This window comes from Populus trichocarpa, chromosome 18, assembly GCF_000002775.5.
Source record: "Populus trichocarpa isolate Nisqually-1 chromosome 18, P.trichocarpa_v4.1, whole genome shotgun sequence".
Lineage (NCBI taxonomy): Eukaryota > Viridiplantae > Streptophyta > Magnoliopsida > Malpighiales > Salicaceae > Populus > Populus trichocarpa.
Window position 1 is genome coordinate 1,232,496 of NC_037302.2, and position 19,890 is coordinate 1,252,385.

General features: G+C 32.6%; 3 protein-coding genes across 4 annotated transcripts; 1 reads left to right on the plus strand and 2 right to left on the minus strand.

Annotated features, from left to right (window-relative positions):
* Positions 1–4,364: 4,364 nt before the first annotated feature.
* LOC7465425 (uncharacterized) lies at positions 4,365–7,264 on the plus strand. 2 transcript variants are annotated; one of them, XM_052449218.1, is made up of 6 exons: positions 4,365–4,782; positions 4,910–4,965; positions 5,282–5,336; positions 5,631–5,711; positions 5,799–6,057; positions 6,848–7,264. In XM_052449218.1, exons 1-5 carry the CDS (start codon positions 4,575–4,577, stop codon positions 6,032–6,034), a joined length of 636 nt encoding a protein of 211 aa, XP_052305178.1. In that variant the 5' UTR covers positions 4,365–4,574; the 3' UTR covers positions 6,035–6,057; positions 6,848–7,264. The 2 variants fall into 2 exon arrangements, with proteins under 2 accessions (XP_052305178.1, XP_024445502.2); XM_024589734.2 differs by having other exon boundaries at positions 5,799–6,051; positions 6,849–7,264.
* A 70-nt stretch (positions 7,265–7,334) lies between these two features.
* On the minus strand, positions 7,335–8,211 carry LOC7458424 (early nodulin-like protein 1). Its single transcript, XM_024589735.2, has 2 exons — positions 7,901–8,211; positions 7,335–7,800 (listed from the first exon to the last, which is right to left on the minus strand). Exons 1-2 carry the CDS (start codon positions 8,082–8,084, stop codon positions 7,448–7,450), a joined length of 537 nt encoding a protein of 178 aa, XP_024445503.2. The 5' UTR covers positions 8,085–8,211; the 3' UTR covers positions 7,335–7,447.
* A 2,813-nt stretch (positions 8,212–11,024) lies between these two features.
* Positions 11,025–14,859, minus strand: LOC7458423 (transmembrane 9 superfamily member 8). Its single transcript, XM_002324298.4, has 7 exons — positions 14,586–14,859; positions 13,485–13,649; positions 13,291–13,400; positions 13,086–13,194; positions 12,888–13,000; positions 12,637–12,790; positions 11,025–12,350 (listed from the first exon to the last, which is right to left on the minus strand). Exons 1-7 carry the CDS (start codon positions 14,694–14,696, stop codon positions 11,193–11,195), a joined length of 1,920 nt encoding a protein of 639 aa, XP_002324334.2. The 5' UTR covers positions 14,697–14,859; the 3' UTR covers positions 11,025–11,192.
* Positions 14,860–19,890: the final 5,031 nt, after the last annotated feature.

The following is a 19,890-nucleotide window of genomic DNA, read 5'->3' on the forward strand; positions in this document are numbered from 1 at the left end:
AAATACCTCAAGCTTTTTTTATATCGTCAATTTTAATTCATTTTAGATGGTTAAGTTATGAGCAATTGGTTTTTGTTGTTTATAAGACAGTTGTTGACAGGAATACACTTAATTATTTGAAGCAATTGCATATTTACAAGAGATGGTGAATTCTTGAGCAATAGGTTTGTCCTTGTTGACAACATAATCATTGAAATAAATATGATTGGACGTGTTCATACCTAATTTCATATTAGGGCTGTAAACGACCACATTCACCTCCATGTTGGACTTGAACGCATCCATGCCCAACGCCACGTCGGTTTTCTTAATATAATAATGTGTGTTATAAATATTATTATTTCTCTTATAATTCAAAGTATTCATATTAAAAATATTATTATTTGTGTTATAAATATTATTATTTTTATTATAACTCAAAGTATTGATATAAAAAATATTATTATTTGTGTTATAATCATCCTTGGAATTCTTAATATAATTATTTATGTGATAAATGTTATTATGTTTATTATAATTCTAAATATTCATATAAAAAATAATATTATTTGTGTTATAAATATTATTATTTGTGTTATAAATATTATTATTTTTATTATTATTAATATTATTAATAAAATAATTAATAAATTTGAAAAAAAATATTGTTAATATTAAAAAAAATTATTTTTTGTATTATAAAATTTTACAGTATTTTTTATGAAAATAAAAAGTAAGCTCGCCGTTCAACTAGTATATCCTAAGTCTAATGAGGATTGTAGGGACAAAATGGCCATAACTGAAAAGATGGTAGAAACTTCTACCTTTGTATTTGTTTTTGTAATTTGCACTAAAAAAATTGGTATACCACAATATATTTATGTGAGAATTTGGTATGTATAGTGGTATTTTTCTATTACTGATAGGTTTTAATTTGTGATTTTATGATTAAATATAAAAATGCAATTTTTTTGAGTGATTTCCTCTTTTGAATTGAATTGTGTTGATTTTCTAAATCTGAAACAAAATAATAGAAGTTCAATAATATTAATGAGTCATAAGAAATAAAAGTGTTAATATATTCAATAAAGATAGTTTTTATTTTTACCTTATATAAGTTTTCTTATAGACTTTACCATTCTAATATATATTATGATAAGATATCTACTTTTTCAATTGAATTTTATTAAGTCATGTGTCAAAAATATGTATATTGATTGATTGAAAAAAAAAAGGCTTATATATATATATACACACACACTTGAATTAAGAAACCTGAATCAACAAAAATTTATTAAAAATAATAAAAAATTAACTTAGAATCTAAAAAACAATTTATATAAAAGTTTAACATAAAAGATCCATAAACAGTATGTTGTTACCAACTCATTCAAAATAAATAACTACTTCGGGTGTGTTTGAGAATGTGATAGTGATGGCAGTTCAAAGTGTTTTTCGCTTAGAAATGCAATAAAATAAAGTTTTTTATTTTTTTTAAATTATTTTTAATATCAGCACATCGAAACGATCTAAAAATATAATTTTTTTTCATTCTAAACAAAAACAAAATTCAAAATTTAAGGGAATACCGGTTTACACCGTGTTCCAAAACACACGCAACTTTAATTAATGAAAAATTAATTAAATATAAGAACTGATCGAGTAATAAAAACTAAAAAAAAAAGGTTATGGGTCATTAAAAACCTTATATAATCCTTACATAATTCTTATTTTATTCTATTAAAAAATATCTTTTTATTTTCATGCTACGTTATTTGCAAATGAAGTAATGCTAAATTTTCCAAGATACACAAGTGTCTCAAATTATCCTGACCCAGGAAACTTTAAAGTTTTGGCTGCACGATGCACTCTCATCTTGCAGTAAATAAAATTATTTATTTATTTATTTACAAACAATACATAAATAAAAAATATAATTAATTATAAATACCTCAAACTTTTGTTAATATTGTTAGTTTTAATTCATTTTAGATGGTTAAGTCAGGAGCAATTAGTTAACTTTTTGGACGCGACAATTTCATTACTATTTTTTTTTGTGCATATAGGATGGACAATAAATCATTCGTCTCTTCTAATTTTTTTTTAAAATAAAAACAAAGATAACATTTTATATATCACATAATAGAAAATATTAGCTCTCCCAACTCTCAAACTCATAACCTTCCACCAGAATACCTGCCCTAAGTAATTTACAACACAAAAATATTATAAAATGATTAAGGAAATATATTAACCTATTTAATAATTAAGCCAATCTCATTTCATTTAGTTATTTTGTTAATATATGAATTGTTAAATCAATCTAGAATTTTTGTTAATTTCAGGGATAACCAATAATTTGACTAACATCATTTGCAATTTATTTATTAATAATTCTCAAGTTCGAATCAAGTAGAAATTTTAATCTTTATTTATATACGAGAGAGTTTATATACATACCAAACGCGTTTTAAATAATAAAACTAGATGTCATGCTCACGCGATGCCGCGGGCTTATGATATGTTTGTGCGTTGTCGTGGGTTTGTGGAAAATAAAAAAATTATATGGATAAAAATTGTTGCAATCCACAATGTTTTCAAGGAAAAAACTACAAAGCTAAATTCTTAACCAACTTAATATTAAAAAAATAAAATCAACAAAGAAAATTTTGGAAAAAATCATAACAAAAAAAAAGGAAAAAAAACCATGCAGGGAAACACTGTAGCAATTTATAGTATTTCATTAGGAAATCTATAACGATAATTTTGAAAAAAATCATAACAAAAAAAAATGTGGAGGAACACTGTAGCAATCAATAGTATTTTAAAGAAAAAAACTACAAAGCTAAATTCTCAATCAGCTCAATATGAAAAAAATAAAATAAAAAAAGACAATTCCAAAAAAAAATCATAAAAAAGGAAAAAAAACCATGCGGGGAAACACTAGCAATCCACAGTGTTTTAAAGAAAAAAAACTACAAAACTAAATTCTCAACCAGCTCTATATTAAAAAAATAAAATCAACAAAAACAATTCTAAAAAAACACAAAAAAATGAAAACAAAAGGAAGAAGAAGACAATTTTGGAAAAAAAATTGAAAAAAAATAAAATAAAAAACATGTGGAGAAAGTTAAAGCTAAATTCTCAACCAGCTTAATATGAAAAAAATAAAATCGACAAAGACTATTTTGAAAAAAAAAAGAAGAAAAAAGTTCACGAAAAAAAGAAAAAAAGCCATGTAGTAAATATTGTAGTAATCCATAATGTTTTTTTTTAAAAAAACTACAGAACTAAATTTTCAACCTGTTCAATATTAAAAACAAATTGACAAAGATAATTTTTTTTAAAAATATAAAAACAAAAAAGAATAAAAAAAGAAAGAAGAAGAAGATAATCTTGGGAAACAAAGAAAAACAAACATGTAAAACCTAAAAAAAATGCGGGAAAAAAAAGACAAAAACAAAAATAAATGAATAAACAGGAAAAAAACAAAACAAAAAAAATAAAAAAAAATGTAGGTGAAGCTACAATACTTTCCCCACACGTTTTAGAGTATTAGTTAATAATACAATTTATGATATAAAAAATATGAACATTTTAAGTTTATAATCATTGGAAATAGTTTTTTTTATAATTCAAGTATTGATTTTCTCTTCTTTAAATCAATAAAGCAGAGAAAATCAATGCTTGAATTATAAAAAAAAAACTATTTTCTTAAATATATTCACTTCATAAACTGAAATATATTTAAGAAGTGAAGTGAATATATTTAAAAATTTGTACAATTTATGAAGTGAATTTATTTAAGAATTTTTAATTATTTATTTGTTACAAAGTGAAATATTATTTATTTTTTAAAGATAACTAGGTATTGAGCTGTAATTATATACTAATTTAAATAACTAAAATACTTGTAAAAAAATATTAAGTTGTAAGATAAATTATTAAAATATAATAAATAGAAATAAGGGTGAGCAAAAAAACCGAAAAGATCGAAAAAAAAATAACCGAAAAAACTGAACCGTGAAAAAAACCGATTAAAATTTTGAAAAAACCTACCGGTTGGTTCGGTTTCGGTTTTATAAGCCTGAAACCGAAAAAACTGAACTCAACCCAAACAAAAAAAACCGAGCCAAACCGGAAAAAAACCGAGCCAAACCTGTTTAAACCGGTTTTTGACTTAAAAAACTGACCGAACTAAAACCAGTCGGTTTAAACCGGTTTCGGTTATGTTTTTTTCTAAAAACTTTCAATTTAATTATATTTTTTTATAAAAATCAAACCGAATCACTTCTTAAATATAAATTTATTTTTTTAGAGAGAGAGAGAGACCGAAACTGAAAACGATAGTAGAAAAAGGCAGTGACGTGTGAAACACCAAACACAAACACTCAAACAGAACTCTTCACTCTGAAGTCTGAACCTCAGCTGCCTGCCGCCATAGAGCTCTCAGCTTCCGTCCCAGAAGCCCTGGACATTAACTCACCAAAAAAAAACCAAACACAACATCCTCCTCAAAATCCTTACCAAAAAGAGGCACACAGAGAAATCTTTGTAAAAAAGGTTGCTTTCTTTGCTGTCTAAGAGAAGCTAAAATGGAAAGCAGCAGCAGTAGTAGTGGAGGAGTACCAGAATCAACCATCGAAGCAGTAGAAAGAACCGTGGCAAATCTGAAACTAGTGGAGACCCATTTGCTTGAATTCTTGTCTCTTGCGAACCCTGATGTCCTTGATGAAATGCCACCTCTTCAAAGGGCTCAATCTCTCTTTATGCTTGCTAAGGCTACTTCTACTATCTTTGCATGTATGTATATATGAACAGTCTATCAATACCAGTTTTTTTTACCAATAATTTAGTTTGTTTCAGTTTGACCGGTGTTGATTTTGGTGATTTCTTGATTGTTTTTGTTTAATTTCATGATTTTTTTCAGTGAGATTGAGAACTACTGGAATTCACCCTGATGAGCATCCTATTAAGACAGAGCTTGTATGTGTTCTTGTATCGGATAATTTTTCCTTAAGTCTCTGAATTTAGGCATCTGGGTTTGTTTTGATGTTTAATTTGATGGGTTCTGTGTAATTTACTTGGTTTTTGGATCAGGATAGGGTTACTGTATGATGTCTCTGATTTGTTTATTTTTGGTTCCGAGGTTAAAATCTGTGGGTTTTTTCTTATGGAGTTTTTATTTTTTTCTTCTTCATTGTGTTGGTTTATTAATTTATTTGACAGAAAGCTTACGACTTCAAGATGATGTTCATGAGTTTTACCTGATATATGCAATTTGGTGATTTGTGATTCTTAGGAGAGGTTGAGCTTGTATCAAGACAAACTAGAGCAGTTCATCAATATAAGTAAAGGTACTTATTTTTTCCTCTGATCACACTATAATTGATGCATGCCAAGTCGAAACTGTCATTGCCTATGACTAGGGAAATTCAATTGACATAGATGGAAAGTTGTTGCGTGTTCAAGTTCTTAAACTGCGATAAGCTTGGTTAGATGGAAAGTGCCACGTCTAAGTTTTGAAACTACAATGAGCGCTAGATGGAAAGCTGTTTGCCATGTTTAAATTTTAACTGCAACAAGCTTGTTGATACTAGTCATTGCACATATCTCTTATTGATTAATTGAGTCTGAATTCGTTCCTGAAGAACCATCGCAGCGTTCTACTACTTTAAATTACCGGGCTGCAACCCGTTTCATCGAGCATTCGTTGCCTGACCTTACCCCTGGTAGGTAGTCAATCACTTTTCTGCATTGCCACCTTTTTTTTCCATTGTGATCTCATATTTTCTTATATGAAACATTTCTTTTTGCAGAACAACGGAAAAGCATGAGGGATATCAGTAGAGGAGAAGGGTCGAAGATTAAGTATGTGGAGAGGAGCACCCACAAGAAGAGAAAATATGATACATCCGAAAAACAATCAGTTAAAGCCGCTGCCCAAGAATTTCTTGAAAAAGCTGCCCGTGAGCTTTTTGGTGGCAACACAGATGGTTTCAAGGGACCTCTTGTAAAAGTTGACTCGGCATCTGATGACAATCCTGTGGACTGATTTCCTACTATATCTTGGTATATGTTAAGATTGCTTTTTATCCATAACAGGGTTCCTTTTTCCTCAAAGTTTCATTTTTTTCTTTCATATTCTATTATTTTACCTTGCTTTTCTTGAAAAAGTATGAAAGTTTGCATTTAGCTGTCAATGTCGGTATATGTGGGCTATCTTGATTGAACTCGATTCTATGATCGTCCTGATTTTCCTGTGAATCTTTCCAGGTCACCTTTTTGTTTGAAGTAACTGGATAGGTTTGTTTGTTTGAATTAACAAAATAGTACCAGTTGAAATGCAAATGCTTTTGTCCCAAACAACGACGAATGGTTAATATCTTAAATTTGAGATTTAGATAACTATGGAAATATGCTGTGTAATCTGTGACAGTAGAAAAGAAAAGAAAACTCAAATTTTGAGTAACGAGATAAAATCTTAACATGTTAACATGCTATTTTGAAGTCTTTCAAGACATATTAACTTGTATATGATTTATAATTTATATGAAAGCAATAGACAAGCTGGTTGTGGTTGGTTGTGTGATGTACCATTATTTGGCTCATACAGCCCATGAAATAGAAAGCTTTGCAGCTGTGGTTGAAGTATCTAAAATCTAATTAAGATAGTTGCAAAGAGATAGATGTGAATGCTGAACGAAGTTGCAGAAAGATGTGAATGGTAAAATCTAATCTTTCTGCTTCTTTCCGGTTCTCACACTGTTGTTTGATTAAGCAAACTCAATTTTCCTCTAGTCAATGGATACTATTATAACTTCATGAAAACCCAGTTCTCAAACTATTTCCCCCCCTACACTTCACAGGATTTCACGGACAAGATCTGCCAGTGTTTGTCATCAGCCTCGAGCAAGTTGTAAACTTTGGCCTATTTTGCGAATGAATCTTTTATTGTCAAAAGCGTTTCGTGATGACAGGTGGCGCCGCTAGAAAAGCCTCAGGAGCACCCCCGCTTGTCTCATGTGTTGTTATCTCTCTTAAATTTAGGGAGAGAGTTGTGGTTGTAAAAGATATCATCATCATGTGATCTGATTCTTGTGTTGAACTCCACGAGGCTTTTTTTTTTTTTTTGAGAGGCATGTGATTCTTCATAGGACCGTCATTTTTTAGCCTGCTTATTTTGTCAACGGCCTTGGTGATGTTCTGAAAAAATATGACCTTTGTTGACAGAAAGTTAATCCTTGCGCCTTAATGAGGGCAAGGTGAAGCTCGTGAACTCGAAGTGCTTTTGTAATTTGTTTCTTCTTTTTTTGCAGAAAGTATGCCCAAGGACAATATATTGGACTCATCAATAATTCAGAAAAGTAGGCATTCTATTAAGAAATTGGAAGGTCCAAGTATGAATAAATGAATTGCTATAATCAAATGAATGAACAAATCAAGCCCAGCACAATGAACCTTTACATCAGAACAACCCCAGAACCAAAACCCCCAAAGCCACCAATAAGCCACCTCTCAAGTTTGAAGCACTGCTTGTTCGAGCCACAGCAGGACCCACAAACTCAACTGGAGAAGGAGCAGGAGATCCTACGTATCCTACTTGCTTATGCTTTTGAGACAGAACCACCACAACAATTTTCTGCCCTTTCTCACAGTGACCCTCAGCTCCACTGATGAAGTAGAATGGCCCTGATTTGTCAAGCTTCACCTTGGTGTTTCCATCCTTGTATTCCTCAATAGGGTTTGTAGTGTTGCAGGCAGCATAAGCCTCCTTAGTCACTTGCAAGACTGAATCTTTCTGGCCATCGTACTTCCACACTGTCAAAAAAAAAAAAAAGTTATTTTAGACAATGAGACTAAAGTAACTGAAACCCAGATAATATTTCAACACACTGAGATTAAAAAACGAGAGATATACCTAGAGAATCGCCAATGAGAAAACGGGCTTTTCCAGCCCATTTGTTAAGAGAATCAGATTCTGAAGATGGGATTTTCCATGCATCTGTTTTGCCACCAACCAACAAATCTTTAGCTTGTGACGAGCCCCAAAGCAGAGACATTAACACCAAAGAAAACACTGCAGCTCTTTGAAAGGAAGCCATGGATGTTGAGAACTTATAAAGTTGGAGGAAGAGGGCAAAAAGGTGAGGATTTTGCAAGTTTTGGAAGAGAGGGCTATGGAAAGAATTGTAACTTGCGAGTTGCAGAAGGCAAAAGAGTTTTTTGTTGTATTTATAAGGGGAAATGAAAACTAGCCGTTGGTGCGAAGGAAATTAATGGAGGGCAACCTGGGACAGTGTGGGGCCATTTTGTCCGTTACTGAAAAGAGGTGATAAGGTGATAGAATCTTAAACGGTCAAAAGAAGTGGAAATCTATCCATTTAACTCTTTTTTTAAAAAAAAAAACAAAAATATATACAAATTTGGTGTAATTTGAATTTTTTTTTAGTGGTATTTTGCTCCAAGAAAAATAATATTGAGGGCTCAAAGGATAGAGCTCAATGGAGTTCATTGTACAAGCTTTGAGAGTTGATAGAGATAGTAAATAAGTTTATTCTCTATTTTCGTAGCTTGTTTTAGAATAATAAATAAAAAAAAAAAGATTTGGCTATAGATTCTTTAAAGTCACTTGTTAAAATTCATTTAAAACTCACAATTAATCCATATCTTTTTATTTGGAACAATATTTATTATAAATACCTAAAAATATTATATAAAAATATGAGTTCTTTAATATCTCGTTGATTTGGTATTGCATTTTATTCATTTATATAATTCGCATAGTTGTTGTCAAATTAGTTAAAAGCCTCTGTTACCAAATCATCAGTCAATGATCAGGTCATCATATTAAGTCAAATTAATCTATATTATTTCAGTGGATTAAAAAAATTGAAACAATGATTGCTTTGGATAAAAAAAAAATTTTAAAAAAATCATGGAGATGACTTAGTCTTAATGTCAACTAGATTATGGGTTAATTTATCTGAGTTACTTAAATTTAATCGAGTCCAAAACAATTCAGAAAAAATATAATAGTTTGGTCTAGGCTCTAGATCAACAAGTTATTTATGTGGTATTTGAGAGTGTGGTTGTAATTGTTTTTCAAAGTGTTTTTTTGTTCGGAAATGTATGAAAATAATATTTTTTTTTTGTTTTTTTAAAATTTATTTTTGATATCAACACATAAAAACGATTAAAAATACTAAAAAAATTAATTTCAAACAAAAAAAATCAAGATTTTGTAAAACGCGGTTTCTATCGCAAAAACAAACACTCTCAAGTCAGCCAGGTTTAGGATGTCTTTGATATTGTGATAGTTTTTGCAATTACGATTTAAAAAAATAAATTTAAAAGAATTACTTTTAATTCATGATTGGCTAGATTAAAATATGTGTTTGATTTAAATTTTTATTAAAAATGTTGTTGAATAAAAATTTGTTGAAATTGCTTGTAAAATAACTAAAAAGACGTGTATTAATTTCTTGTTTTTGAATTACATTATTATATATTGAATTATTAACACATTATAAATATAACAATGCCACATTAAGATATTACTTTTATTATCCCATTAAACTGTCAACTCTTTACTTCACCCCATTTATGTTTGTCTTTAGAGAACATCAAGCCATAGTTTGAAGCTGAAAAATAAGATGGAAAGAAAATGTTTAAACACTGCCGAATCAAATTTAATTCGAACTCACCCAAAGAGTTGCCGGCATCAAGAAAACATGAAGATTTGTCTGTGAAAACTCTCCAAACTTTGTAGGGACGGTTTGTGTAGATCTGATGGAGTGTTCCTTATAGGCAAAACTAGACTTCTGTGTGAAATATTAATATCAACTATCTGTCGGGTTTCTGGTTTGGCCAAGATTTTAATGTCCGCCTCTCGTCAGAAAAGCCCCGCCAGTTTCCTCCAGGCAAAATTGATGGAAGAAACTCGATAGATCTCCGAATCCTCTCGTTTAACGCAACACCTCTCCACCCGCTGCCCACTGCCATAATACTGTTCTATGTTACTGCCATAGCCGTTTACTGATGATGATGAAGAAGAAGAAGATGAAGATTTTGGAGGAAGTGTTCTTCTATTATTATTATTATGAAGGGAAAATTGAAATTTGGTTGCCAAGGAGTGTTTCTTTAGCAAGTCAAATCCCAAACGACCACCATACTAATTCACGGGTAAATAATCCGCTTAAGATGCCAATGAAAACGGGCCTAACTTGACAGCCCATTACTATTAAAGCCCATCTCTTGGTTTCGATTGTCTAGCCCAAATCATCAATCAATTGGACTGGGCTTGTATCCAGCTTAACATACCCATATTCAAATACAAGCCATCTCTACTCCACTTGTCGCGGTTGCTAGAGCCTCTTGCATGCAATTGCTACGTGTTCAAGAACTAAACCTTCATGTCAAACGTGGCAACCATTGTTACATATGTCTTGGGGGATAAATTTTGAAAGAGAATTGAAGCTGGGGGAGGAAAACGCAGTCACCCACAAGATGAGTCCTGAAGAAGTGAGAAGAACAGGTGCAGAAGGATCCAAGAGGCCACCAGGGAACAACAACCCAGGTGAGGTTTTGCACCAGAGGCGCAAGCTGCCCTTCAGCCCAGCTACTATGGCAGTTACTGGGTTCGGGATCACCGCTGCTCTAGGGTATATGGTGTTATATGCCAAGAAAAAACCTGAAGCTAGCGCCAGTGATGTCGCCAAGGTAGCTACCGGTGCTGGCGATCCTAAGGACACTCATCCTAGGGAGTAGAAGGTTGTGATTGTTTGTTCCTTCTGTTTGTAGTCTGGGGAGGGATGTAGTTTATATTTGAAATGCTGATTAGTTGCTTTCTGTTCTGCCAATCTCCTCTTTTCTTTCTTTTCATCATCACGAGGGAGAATATAGCCATGATAAATTGTACCCATTACCAAGTGCATTTTTGTTTTTGCAGCAGAGTTTTAAAAAATTTTGGTGTGCTAAACAGATATTAGCTAGCTAGTTAGTTAAACACTCTGAAGATAATATCAAGAGGAAGAATCACAAGCTCGGTCAAGAATCTATATATTTAAAAGGGCAGTGATTCTTAAAACAGATAGAATAAAAGAACTATAACATCAAAGTCATGGAGTCTCAATCCAAAAATGTGCAAATTGGCTAACATCTGAAAGCATAATTTTATCTACTAACTTTGAATCTTACCCTGTCTGCTTGAGTTAATCAATTTTCACTGAAGAATAGATGAGCCTTGTGAACCAGAAGCAGGCATAGAATCCGATTGTGCCGGTTAGTACGAAGAAGGCGTACGATGCAATTAGCATGTAACCAAAGTATAATGCCCCTGAAACCAGCTTGGTTATCTCAAGCTTTGTGAAGAAGTAGAATGTGGCATAAAGGAAGAGGTACAGCGCTGAGGAACCAGATGTAAGGTAAGATCTCCACCACCAGAGATAGTCCTCACTGCATAACTGGAAGTAGCAGAGCACGATGGTTATTTCTGCGCAAGTGACAATGAGGATTGCAAAAACGAGGAACAGGAAACCAAAGATGTAGTAGAATTGATTCAGCCAGATCGAGGTGAGAATGAAGAACAGCTCGATGAAAACAGCTCCAAATGGAAGAATTCCTCCTATTAGAATTGAGAAGGCTGGGTTCATGTACCATGCTTGCTCTGGGATTTGTCTTGGTATTTTATTTGTCTTCACAGGGTCCTCAATTGCTGGCTTCTTGGATCCAATATAACTTCCAACAAACACTAGCGGAACTGAAATTCCAAACCATAAGAATACCAGAGCAAACATCGTTCCAAATGGCACAGCGCCAGATGATTTCTGGCCCCAGATGAGAGCATTCAAGACAAAGAAAATGGCAGAGACGATCCCTGGGAACATGACTGCAGTCCTGAGAGCAATTTTCTTCCATTCTGATCCTTTGAACATTTTATATAACCGGGATGAGGCATAGCCAGCAAAAATGCCCATGAAAACCCAAAGCAAGAGCATGGCTGTCATAAGACCACCTCTGTTTGAAGGGGAAAGGAATCCAAGAATCGCAAAAATCATGGTAACAAGGATCATTCCAAAAAACTGAACACCGGTTCCAACATAGACACACAACAAGTCCGAATTTGATGGGGGCCTGAAAACATCTCCATGAACAAGCTTCCATCCAGTCTCTTCTTGAGCTTCTTCCTGGGTCTCAAGTTCATTGTACTTGGATATATCACGGTAAAGGGTTCGTAGCATGATCATAGCCACCATCCCCGAGAGGAAGAGGACAATCATCAATGAATTGACAATTGAGAACCAGTGAATTTGGTCATCAGTCATTAAGAGATAGGCATCCCATCTGGAGGCCCACTTCACATCGCTATCCTGAGAGGCGAACCGAGAGAAAAATATAAGAGTGCGAACTCACTCATGAGTAAGTATGATATTTCACTGTTTTCTGCCCATGTGATAAATGAATAAAGTAGTAATTAAAGAAATTAACAAATGAGACTCGCTGGATAATAGTTTGTGAAGGCATGTAGGGATCAAAACCGATGATTCTGTAACTGCTTATCATGTAACAGATAATGATAGTTGACTATCTTAGAAGAAAAACAAAAGAGAAATAAAAACTTAAATGTAAGCTGTATAGCCGTGTGCAATATCTCACCTGGAATTCAACATCATATGTGAAAATGATTTCAGCTTTGTCTTCAACTTCTTGAGGAGTGTTAGAATTAACGACAGTATGTCTTGTGTGGGGGTCACAGGTTGTTAAACGAGGATTCTCATCACTCCACTTCCCTTCATATGCATGTTTAACACTGGTATATTAAAACAAAAAACAATAAGTAATATAATCATGAAATCAGGTGAGAAGCAACCATTTTAAAAATATCATATGACCCTTGAATTACTGACCTGAATGGTTTTACTTCAAATCCAACAATCCTTGCAGAATCAGATTGCGTATCTTTATGATACTTGACAATGAATGACAGGTGATTGTGGATAAAATACTTTTCTTCTTTGCTCTGCACATAACCAGACAACGTGAGCATCAGAAATAACCAACACATTAAGAAGTACTGGGAAATTGAAGTGCAATAACGAACATACCCCACTGTATTGGCCTTTGAGCCCAACATGATAACCAAGCTGATAAACAGGGAGAGATTCCTGATCCGGCCTTTGCATGGGAACAACAAGAGGAAGGTTATCAAGGATCCTGTCACATGAGTGATAGAATAGTCAGAAAAACAAACTTCACATTTCTCATGAGATTTGGTAGCTAGCCTGCATGCCTAAAGAGAGTGTTTCATACATGTTAACCCGATACTCATCATCAATCTTCTCTTTAAATGCCTTTGCGGTTTTGGCATCAAGTGTTTTCCGGCAAAGAATATTGCACATCTTTGCATCCCCCATTTTAAACTGCAATAATTCCAACTCAAAAGGTCAGCAATAATAGTGTACGCGTACGAGCTAGAAGAAACTATCCAGCATAATGAAACTGACCGTGTAGGGGGAATTTTCAATGCGGTCACCACGAAGCACTTCCCCAAGATTCTCTGCACTGTCTACAATCTTGGATGGGGTACAGAAAGGAAGAGTATAGTATGAGTACGGAAGTTGTGTCTTTATAGAGGTCAATTTGTTCACTTTCACCGTCAACTCAGCACCCTGCAACCAGAGGAAAAACAACAGATAAATAAACTGAAAAAATAAAAATTAAAGTCTCCGCCATTTCTTACTGATTCTTACTTAGTTCAGCAAGATGTCAGAATGTAATCCCTGTACTGTCTCATACAATCACAACCAACAAGAGCAACAAAATTCATAAGCAAAACAATTGAGGGAAAAAAAGTAATACTAAAGCTCCCTAATTACATAAACCCAAGCCCAGAAACAGAAGTCAGAAATAGGCGGCTCTCACACTAAAAAACTGGCAAACTCAACATTAACTTCTCTATATGAAGCCATCGCCACAAAGTAACACTCCAATTCAACTTACACAAACCATTCGCTATAGCATCTTCAACTCTTTAATATAACCAGAAACGAAAAACATAAACGAAGAAAGAAACACAATGTCTATAACATAACATAAAGCAACAACAAATCTCACGCTCCCATATGCTAGCAAAAATTATAATGTTGATCAAGATTAACGCAATCAATACCTAACCTCAAACTCATCTTCTCATTTGTTTATCCACTCAGTCAAAACCAAATGGCCAAACAAGTAAAACCAAACGTCCATTTCTCCTCCTAACCGCAACGTCCAAAAAGAGTAACGTAAATTGCAGCTTAATCAATCCCTAAACCACCTTAATTAACCTTAAAAAAATCAAACATTTTCAGTAACTGAATCCAAACACAACACTTAACTAAACAAAACCTAATCAAAACTCGACCAAATCTCTAAGCAAGTCGTATAAGTAACTATCTGAATCTAAAATCAAATGCCATACTTAACTACGCAAAGAACAACGCGAAACCTAACAAATCACACATTCTCCTTGCACAAATCCAACAAATAAAGCGCAAAATGAGATCTGAAACAAAAACTTGTAGATCATGCAGTAAGAGTGAAAGAGAGATAGAGAGAGCGCTGACGTTAAAGAAATCCTGAGGAGCGACGCCAGGGAGGTAGAAGGAGTGCGCGCCATGGATTAGGATTGCGAGAATCGTACAGATCGTTAACAGCAGAGATCGAGATCTCGCCATGGAGAGGATGAGGTGATAGATCTAGAGGTTGTGGATTTGTGTTGGTCTCTGGTATGGAAATTTGGTGTTTATATTATTATTATTAAGTGGGAGGGGAGGGACGGGAGGGTCAACACGTATTTTGTTTCGAAAGAAACGATGCTTTGGGACTGCTGGATCTGGTAGACTGGGCTTTTTTTAATTTTAATTTTTTGTTGGAATTCATTTTGGTCCTTATAGATTGAGTAATATTCCACTCGAATATCTATTTATTCAATTTTGTAATATTATTTTTAATTTTAAAATTAATTTTTTATTAACGTGAGTGTCCGGCCCAGCTTACACGCTCCTTGACTAATTCTATGGACCCTGATGTTAACGACCATGTAAACTTTCGGTGACTCTTAAGAACTCGAACTCATAATCATTTTTAAATTATTTTTTATATTGATAAACATTATACTAAGTAGATGTTCATTCTGAATCGTAATTATATTATTTAAATAGGGTTTTTATAAAATTTTAAAAATAATTGAACTTGATACATGATTTGCACATATTTTAATACTCCATCTACATTTAACAAGAGAGGTAAATGTAATAAAATTAATTAATGTCCAATTGTGTTAAATTTAAATCCTCATCCTAAAAATGTTATTGCTAATCAAACTAAATTAATTAATTCTCAAATTATTCAAGAAATTCAAGTGTGACTTTGTGATAAATAATTAAAAAAATATTAAGAAATTTATTTTTTATACTTTCTTTTTCATTTTTCTCTATGACTCTTTAGTGATAATATCTTATAAATGCTCATGAAAAGTTTTCATTGACTTTCCTTAATTATCTAAATTTTAGAAAACAACTGAAATTAGCTTTATTGAAAGAACAAAAATCCCTCAAATCTACGTCTACAAGTATTATGTTAGGCAGAAGGTAGCCTATAGGGGCTTAAGTAAATTGTTTCTAAGTTTGAAGGACCAAAATATAGTTAACTTTCTTCTTACTACAGTGAATTTGATAAGGTGAGGATTGGTTGGGACGTCGCGTTGGGGCATCTACAAGGCCGATCCAGCTTTAACGGGCCCACGTTAAGGACATTGCACTTGATATGGATCTCCGTGACGTGTCGGTGGTGACTTGCTGGCGTGTGTGGAGAAAGCCGTCGGTGGTGTCGGGTGACATGTCGGGTTCATCAACTACAAATGTATATTATTATTTGTTGTCATTATTTGATTTATTAATTAATCAACAAAAGTGTGGAGCATGTGGATATTCATTTGGTATAGTGTTTAGGTTTATGTTTGATAGGTGAAATTTGATTATATTATAGTTGAATTTTTCATTATTTTCATCGTTAGAATTATAATTGTTATCCCGCGTATTAATATAAAAAAAAAGTATATGTCGTTGATTATTGAATTAACCATTTTTTATTGAAAGAATGATGTTTTGTTTTGTTTTTTTACAAGATAATAACTCGGTCAGGTTTAGCCAGATTAAGACCACGTTTGTTTACGTGGTTGCTTTTGCATTTGAAGCAAAACGCAGAATTAACATGTTTGGTAAAATATAAAACATTATTTATTGTGTGTGGGACCTACCACAATTCATGTTTCAAACGCTAGTTAGCAAAAAACAATATTAATTTGCTTCTCCTTTTCTGCCGTGAATTTATTCACTACGCTGTTCACTTCTAGAGGTGAATTAATTCACTTGGCACTGTCATTAGACCGTGCCCGACCCGGTAAAAAAAATCTTATTTTTTTAATTGTGTTTTACTTGAAAAACTAGTATTTAATATTATTCAATGACACTATATAAATTAGAAAGAGATCACAATTTCACTTTTGTTTGTGATGATATTTTACCTGATTTTGTTGCACGTTCAAAAAACCATGGAAACTGTAGTCCTTATCGGATGAATTTCATACGTGATAAAATCGTAGATAAGTTAATGAAACAATAAAAAATATTTGATATAAAATATTATTTATTTAATGATGTAACAGTGGTAGTTAAATCTATAATATTTAAATTAAAAACCATCAATATTAATATATATATCATTTTTAATTGTTTTATAACCTCAATTTGAAAAACATGTTTAACCAAACACATTAAACTATTTTTTATTTAACCTCAATTTTAATCACAGTTTTAACTAAATATATATAAATACCAAATCAACCTCAATAAAAAGTATATTTTATAAAATAATTTTTTTCAAACCACAACCATAAAAGCTACCACAGTACTAAAAAGAATTACTAAAAATTTATATAGAAAAATGAGTTTTGGTCGAGTAAAGATTTTGTTCGTCAAACAAATTACTTATTGTAATAACATTAATTGATGTCCAATTGATTTGACTAATTTTTCTTGCCATTCTTCACGTAGTTAAGATTATTAGACTACACAAGTAGGTTCTTGAAGGAAATCGATGCAGTCGGACCTGTGGAGACTAAAAGTTTTGAGTATTTAAATGAAATCTTCTATAAAGAAACTATATGGATGTCCTATAAAATATTTTTATAGATCAATTGGATAGATTTAGATTTAATAAAATATTTGGCTATATTAAAACAAAGTAGTAGGCTAGTAGCTAGTTCAAATTCTTACAAGAGATTCATAAGGCCTATTTCTGTAGGAAAATTATGATACCTTGTATGAGCTAATTTTGCTATTTTTTAAACTTTCTATATTTATTGTTTTGGTTTGGATATTATTTAATTTTTCTTATTTTAATTTTGTTTTCTAGTAGAGATAGATTTTTTTATGTCATATTTAAATGATATATAATCTTTTTTTAGAGGCGTACATTATTAGATTTATTTTCAAAATAAAACTGTGAATTTAAAATTTATATTTTAATGTATTTTTGTCTTCTTTTGACTGAATAGAGATTATTATTTTTTTTTAGTTTAACGTGGGTGTCCAGGCTAGCTTGCGCGTACCTCGACTAATCCCACGGGCCCTGAAGTTAACGACCATGTAAGTCTCCAGTGGCTATCATATAAGCAACCACAGGGCTCGAACCTGAGACCACAGAGGGAGCAAACCTCTTGGTCCCAAGCTCTTATCACTGGGTCACCAGCTAGACGGTTACTGCATAGAGATTTACAATAGCAAGAAGTGGTTGTATAACTATACTTTAATATGTGCTGCCAATGTGTAATTGTTGCTGCCAATTAAAGCAATCCTACCTTTAATTGGCAATGTAGAGTTTAATGTACAACTATACTTTAATATGTATAACTATACCTGTAATTGTATAACTATACTTTAATATGTATAACTATACCTGTAATTGTATAACTGTACTTTAATATCTCGCTTTATCATGTGCTGCCAATGTAGAGTTTAGTGTACAGCAACGGAAAAGGTAATTAAGGAGTTGTTTCTACGTCAAATAAATCACCTTCTTTCTCCGTCTCTTTGCCAGCAGTGTTTGACGAGCAAACCATCTCATGCTCCTAAAAGTAAGTTTGCCAATTATTTGGTTGAGAATGTATTTCTTTAACCCGGCCGGTAATCAATCTGGCTTAAGATCCGAGTCATGAGCTTTGATCTGGTCACCAGATCATCTTGGATAGGCTTTTATTTTTTTATATAAATCAAAACGAAATTATTTTTGTTATAAAAAAATATAAATAGTCAATAGATAAGTTGCAACCAGGTTTTTGATCGGATCATCATGTCAACCAAGATTTTGATTGAATCACCCAAATTTGTGTCTTTACTTATTTTTTTAAAACTCGGTCTAGTTTCGGCCTCTAGTTGACCCATCAGGTCGGGTCAGATTTTAAAATTATGGTCGAAACTCATTCAATGGTATCAAGTAATAACTGTCGAGAAGCTTTAGACAGTGTTTGGTATGTTATACAAAAATGGACTGAACATGATAATTTTTTTAAAAAAGTTATTTGGACAGTACAAAAATCATTTTTTGTCCCATCCAAGGTTGTTTTAGTGGAGAAAGTTTTGTCCTACTAAAAGGGGTAGGACAAGCTTGTCTAGTTCTCTACACAAGGGCTAACCGAGGTTGGTCTAGGGTAATATAAATATATAAAAGTAATTATTAACATAGTTTTAAAACTCGATTAGAGGATCGGCCTGAGATAAGGTCCGGGACATGAATCAGGCTGACCATTGAACCAAGTCAACGTAAAGATAAAAGTGATTATTATTTTAGTTTTAAAACTCGACCCGAGACAATGCCCGAGTCACGGGCGGGTCGGGATAGTCAACTCGAGTTGATCCAGGTCAATGTAAGAGTAAAAATACTTATTATCATAGTTTTAAAACTCAACTTGGGATCGACCTGAGGTAAGGCATATGTTATAGGCTAGGAGGGTCAACTCAGGTTAACCCGGGTCAACTTATGAATAAAAGTGATTATCATTATAATTTTAAAACTTAACTTGAGAGTTGACCCGGGTCATGAGTTTTTTATTGGATCATATTGAATCAATCCTTTTTTTATTTTTTTAACTCGGGTCGGTCTAGACCCCAAGTCAGCGGCATCTATGTTTACCAAACATAAAATAAAATGAATTATCCATTTCAATTCAAATCACACTAAACGCAAGATAAAGAGAGTTATTTATTCAGTTCAATTCTAGTAAGTGAAGTCTCATTCTATCCAACATAGCAAACACTACCCAAGGATTAGGTAACAACTATCGAGATTTTTATACTTTTTTTTCTCTTAAAATAAAATACCATCACCATCACCAGTAACCAGATGGAGATTGAGAAAAGGATGAAGTTCTCTTTCACACTTGTTTTCTTATATATTTGTCTTTATTATTTCATCAAATGAGAATTGAAAAAATGTAATGCATTTCAGTAAACTTTTCCCCTAATTAAAATTTTCTTTTAATTAGTTGTTGGACATAATAATTAATTAATTAAAGCATGTCCGCTAATTAAGTTGCTGCTTTTGCTTTTTTGAGTTGAAAAGCATCATTTTCCATGTTTTTCGACCCCAAAAAACAGCAAAAACTTGGACAAACGGAGCCTTGATAAAATCTAATGCATCAAGTATTCTTGTTGTCCTTCTTCAAGTTAAAATTTTAAAATAATTAGTAGCAAAAAATGTTACAACTATATGGCTTCCACTTCCTCTCTCCCATTACTCCATGTTTGAACTAAGGGCGACGTGTTCCTTAGTTTTAGAGGCACAAACACCCGCAAAAGTCTTACCAGTCAT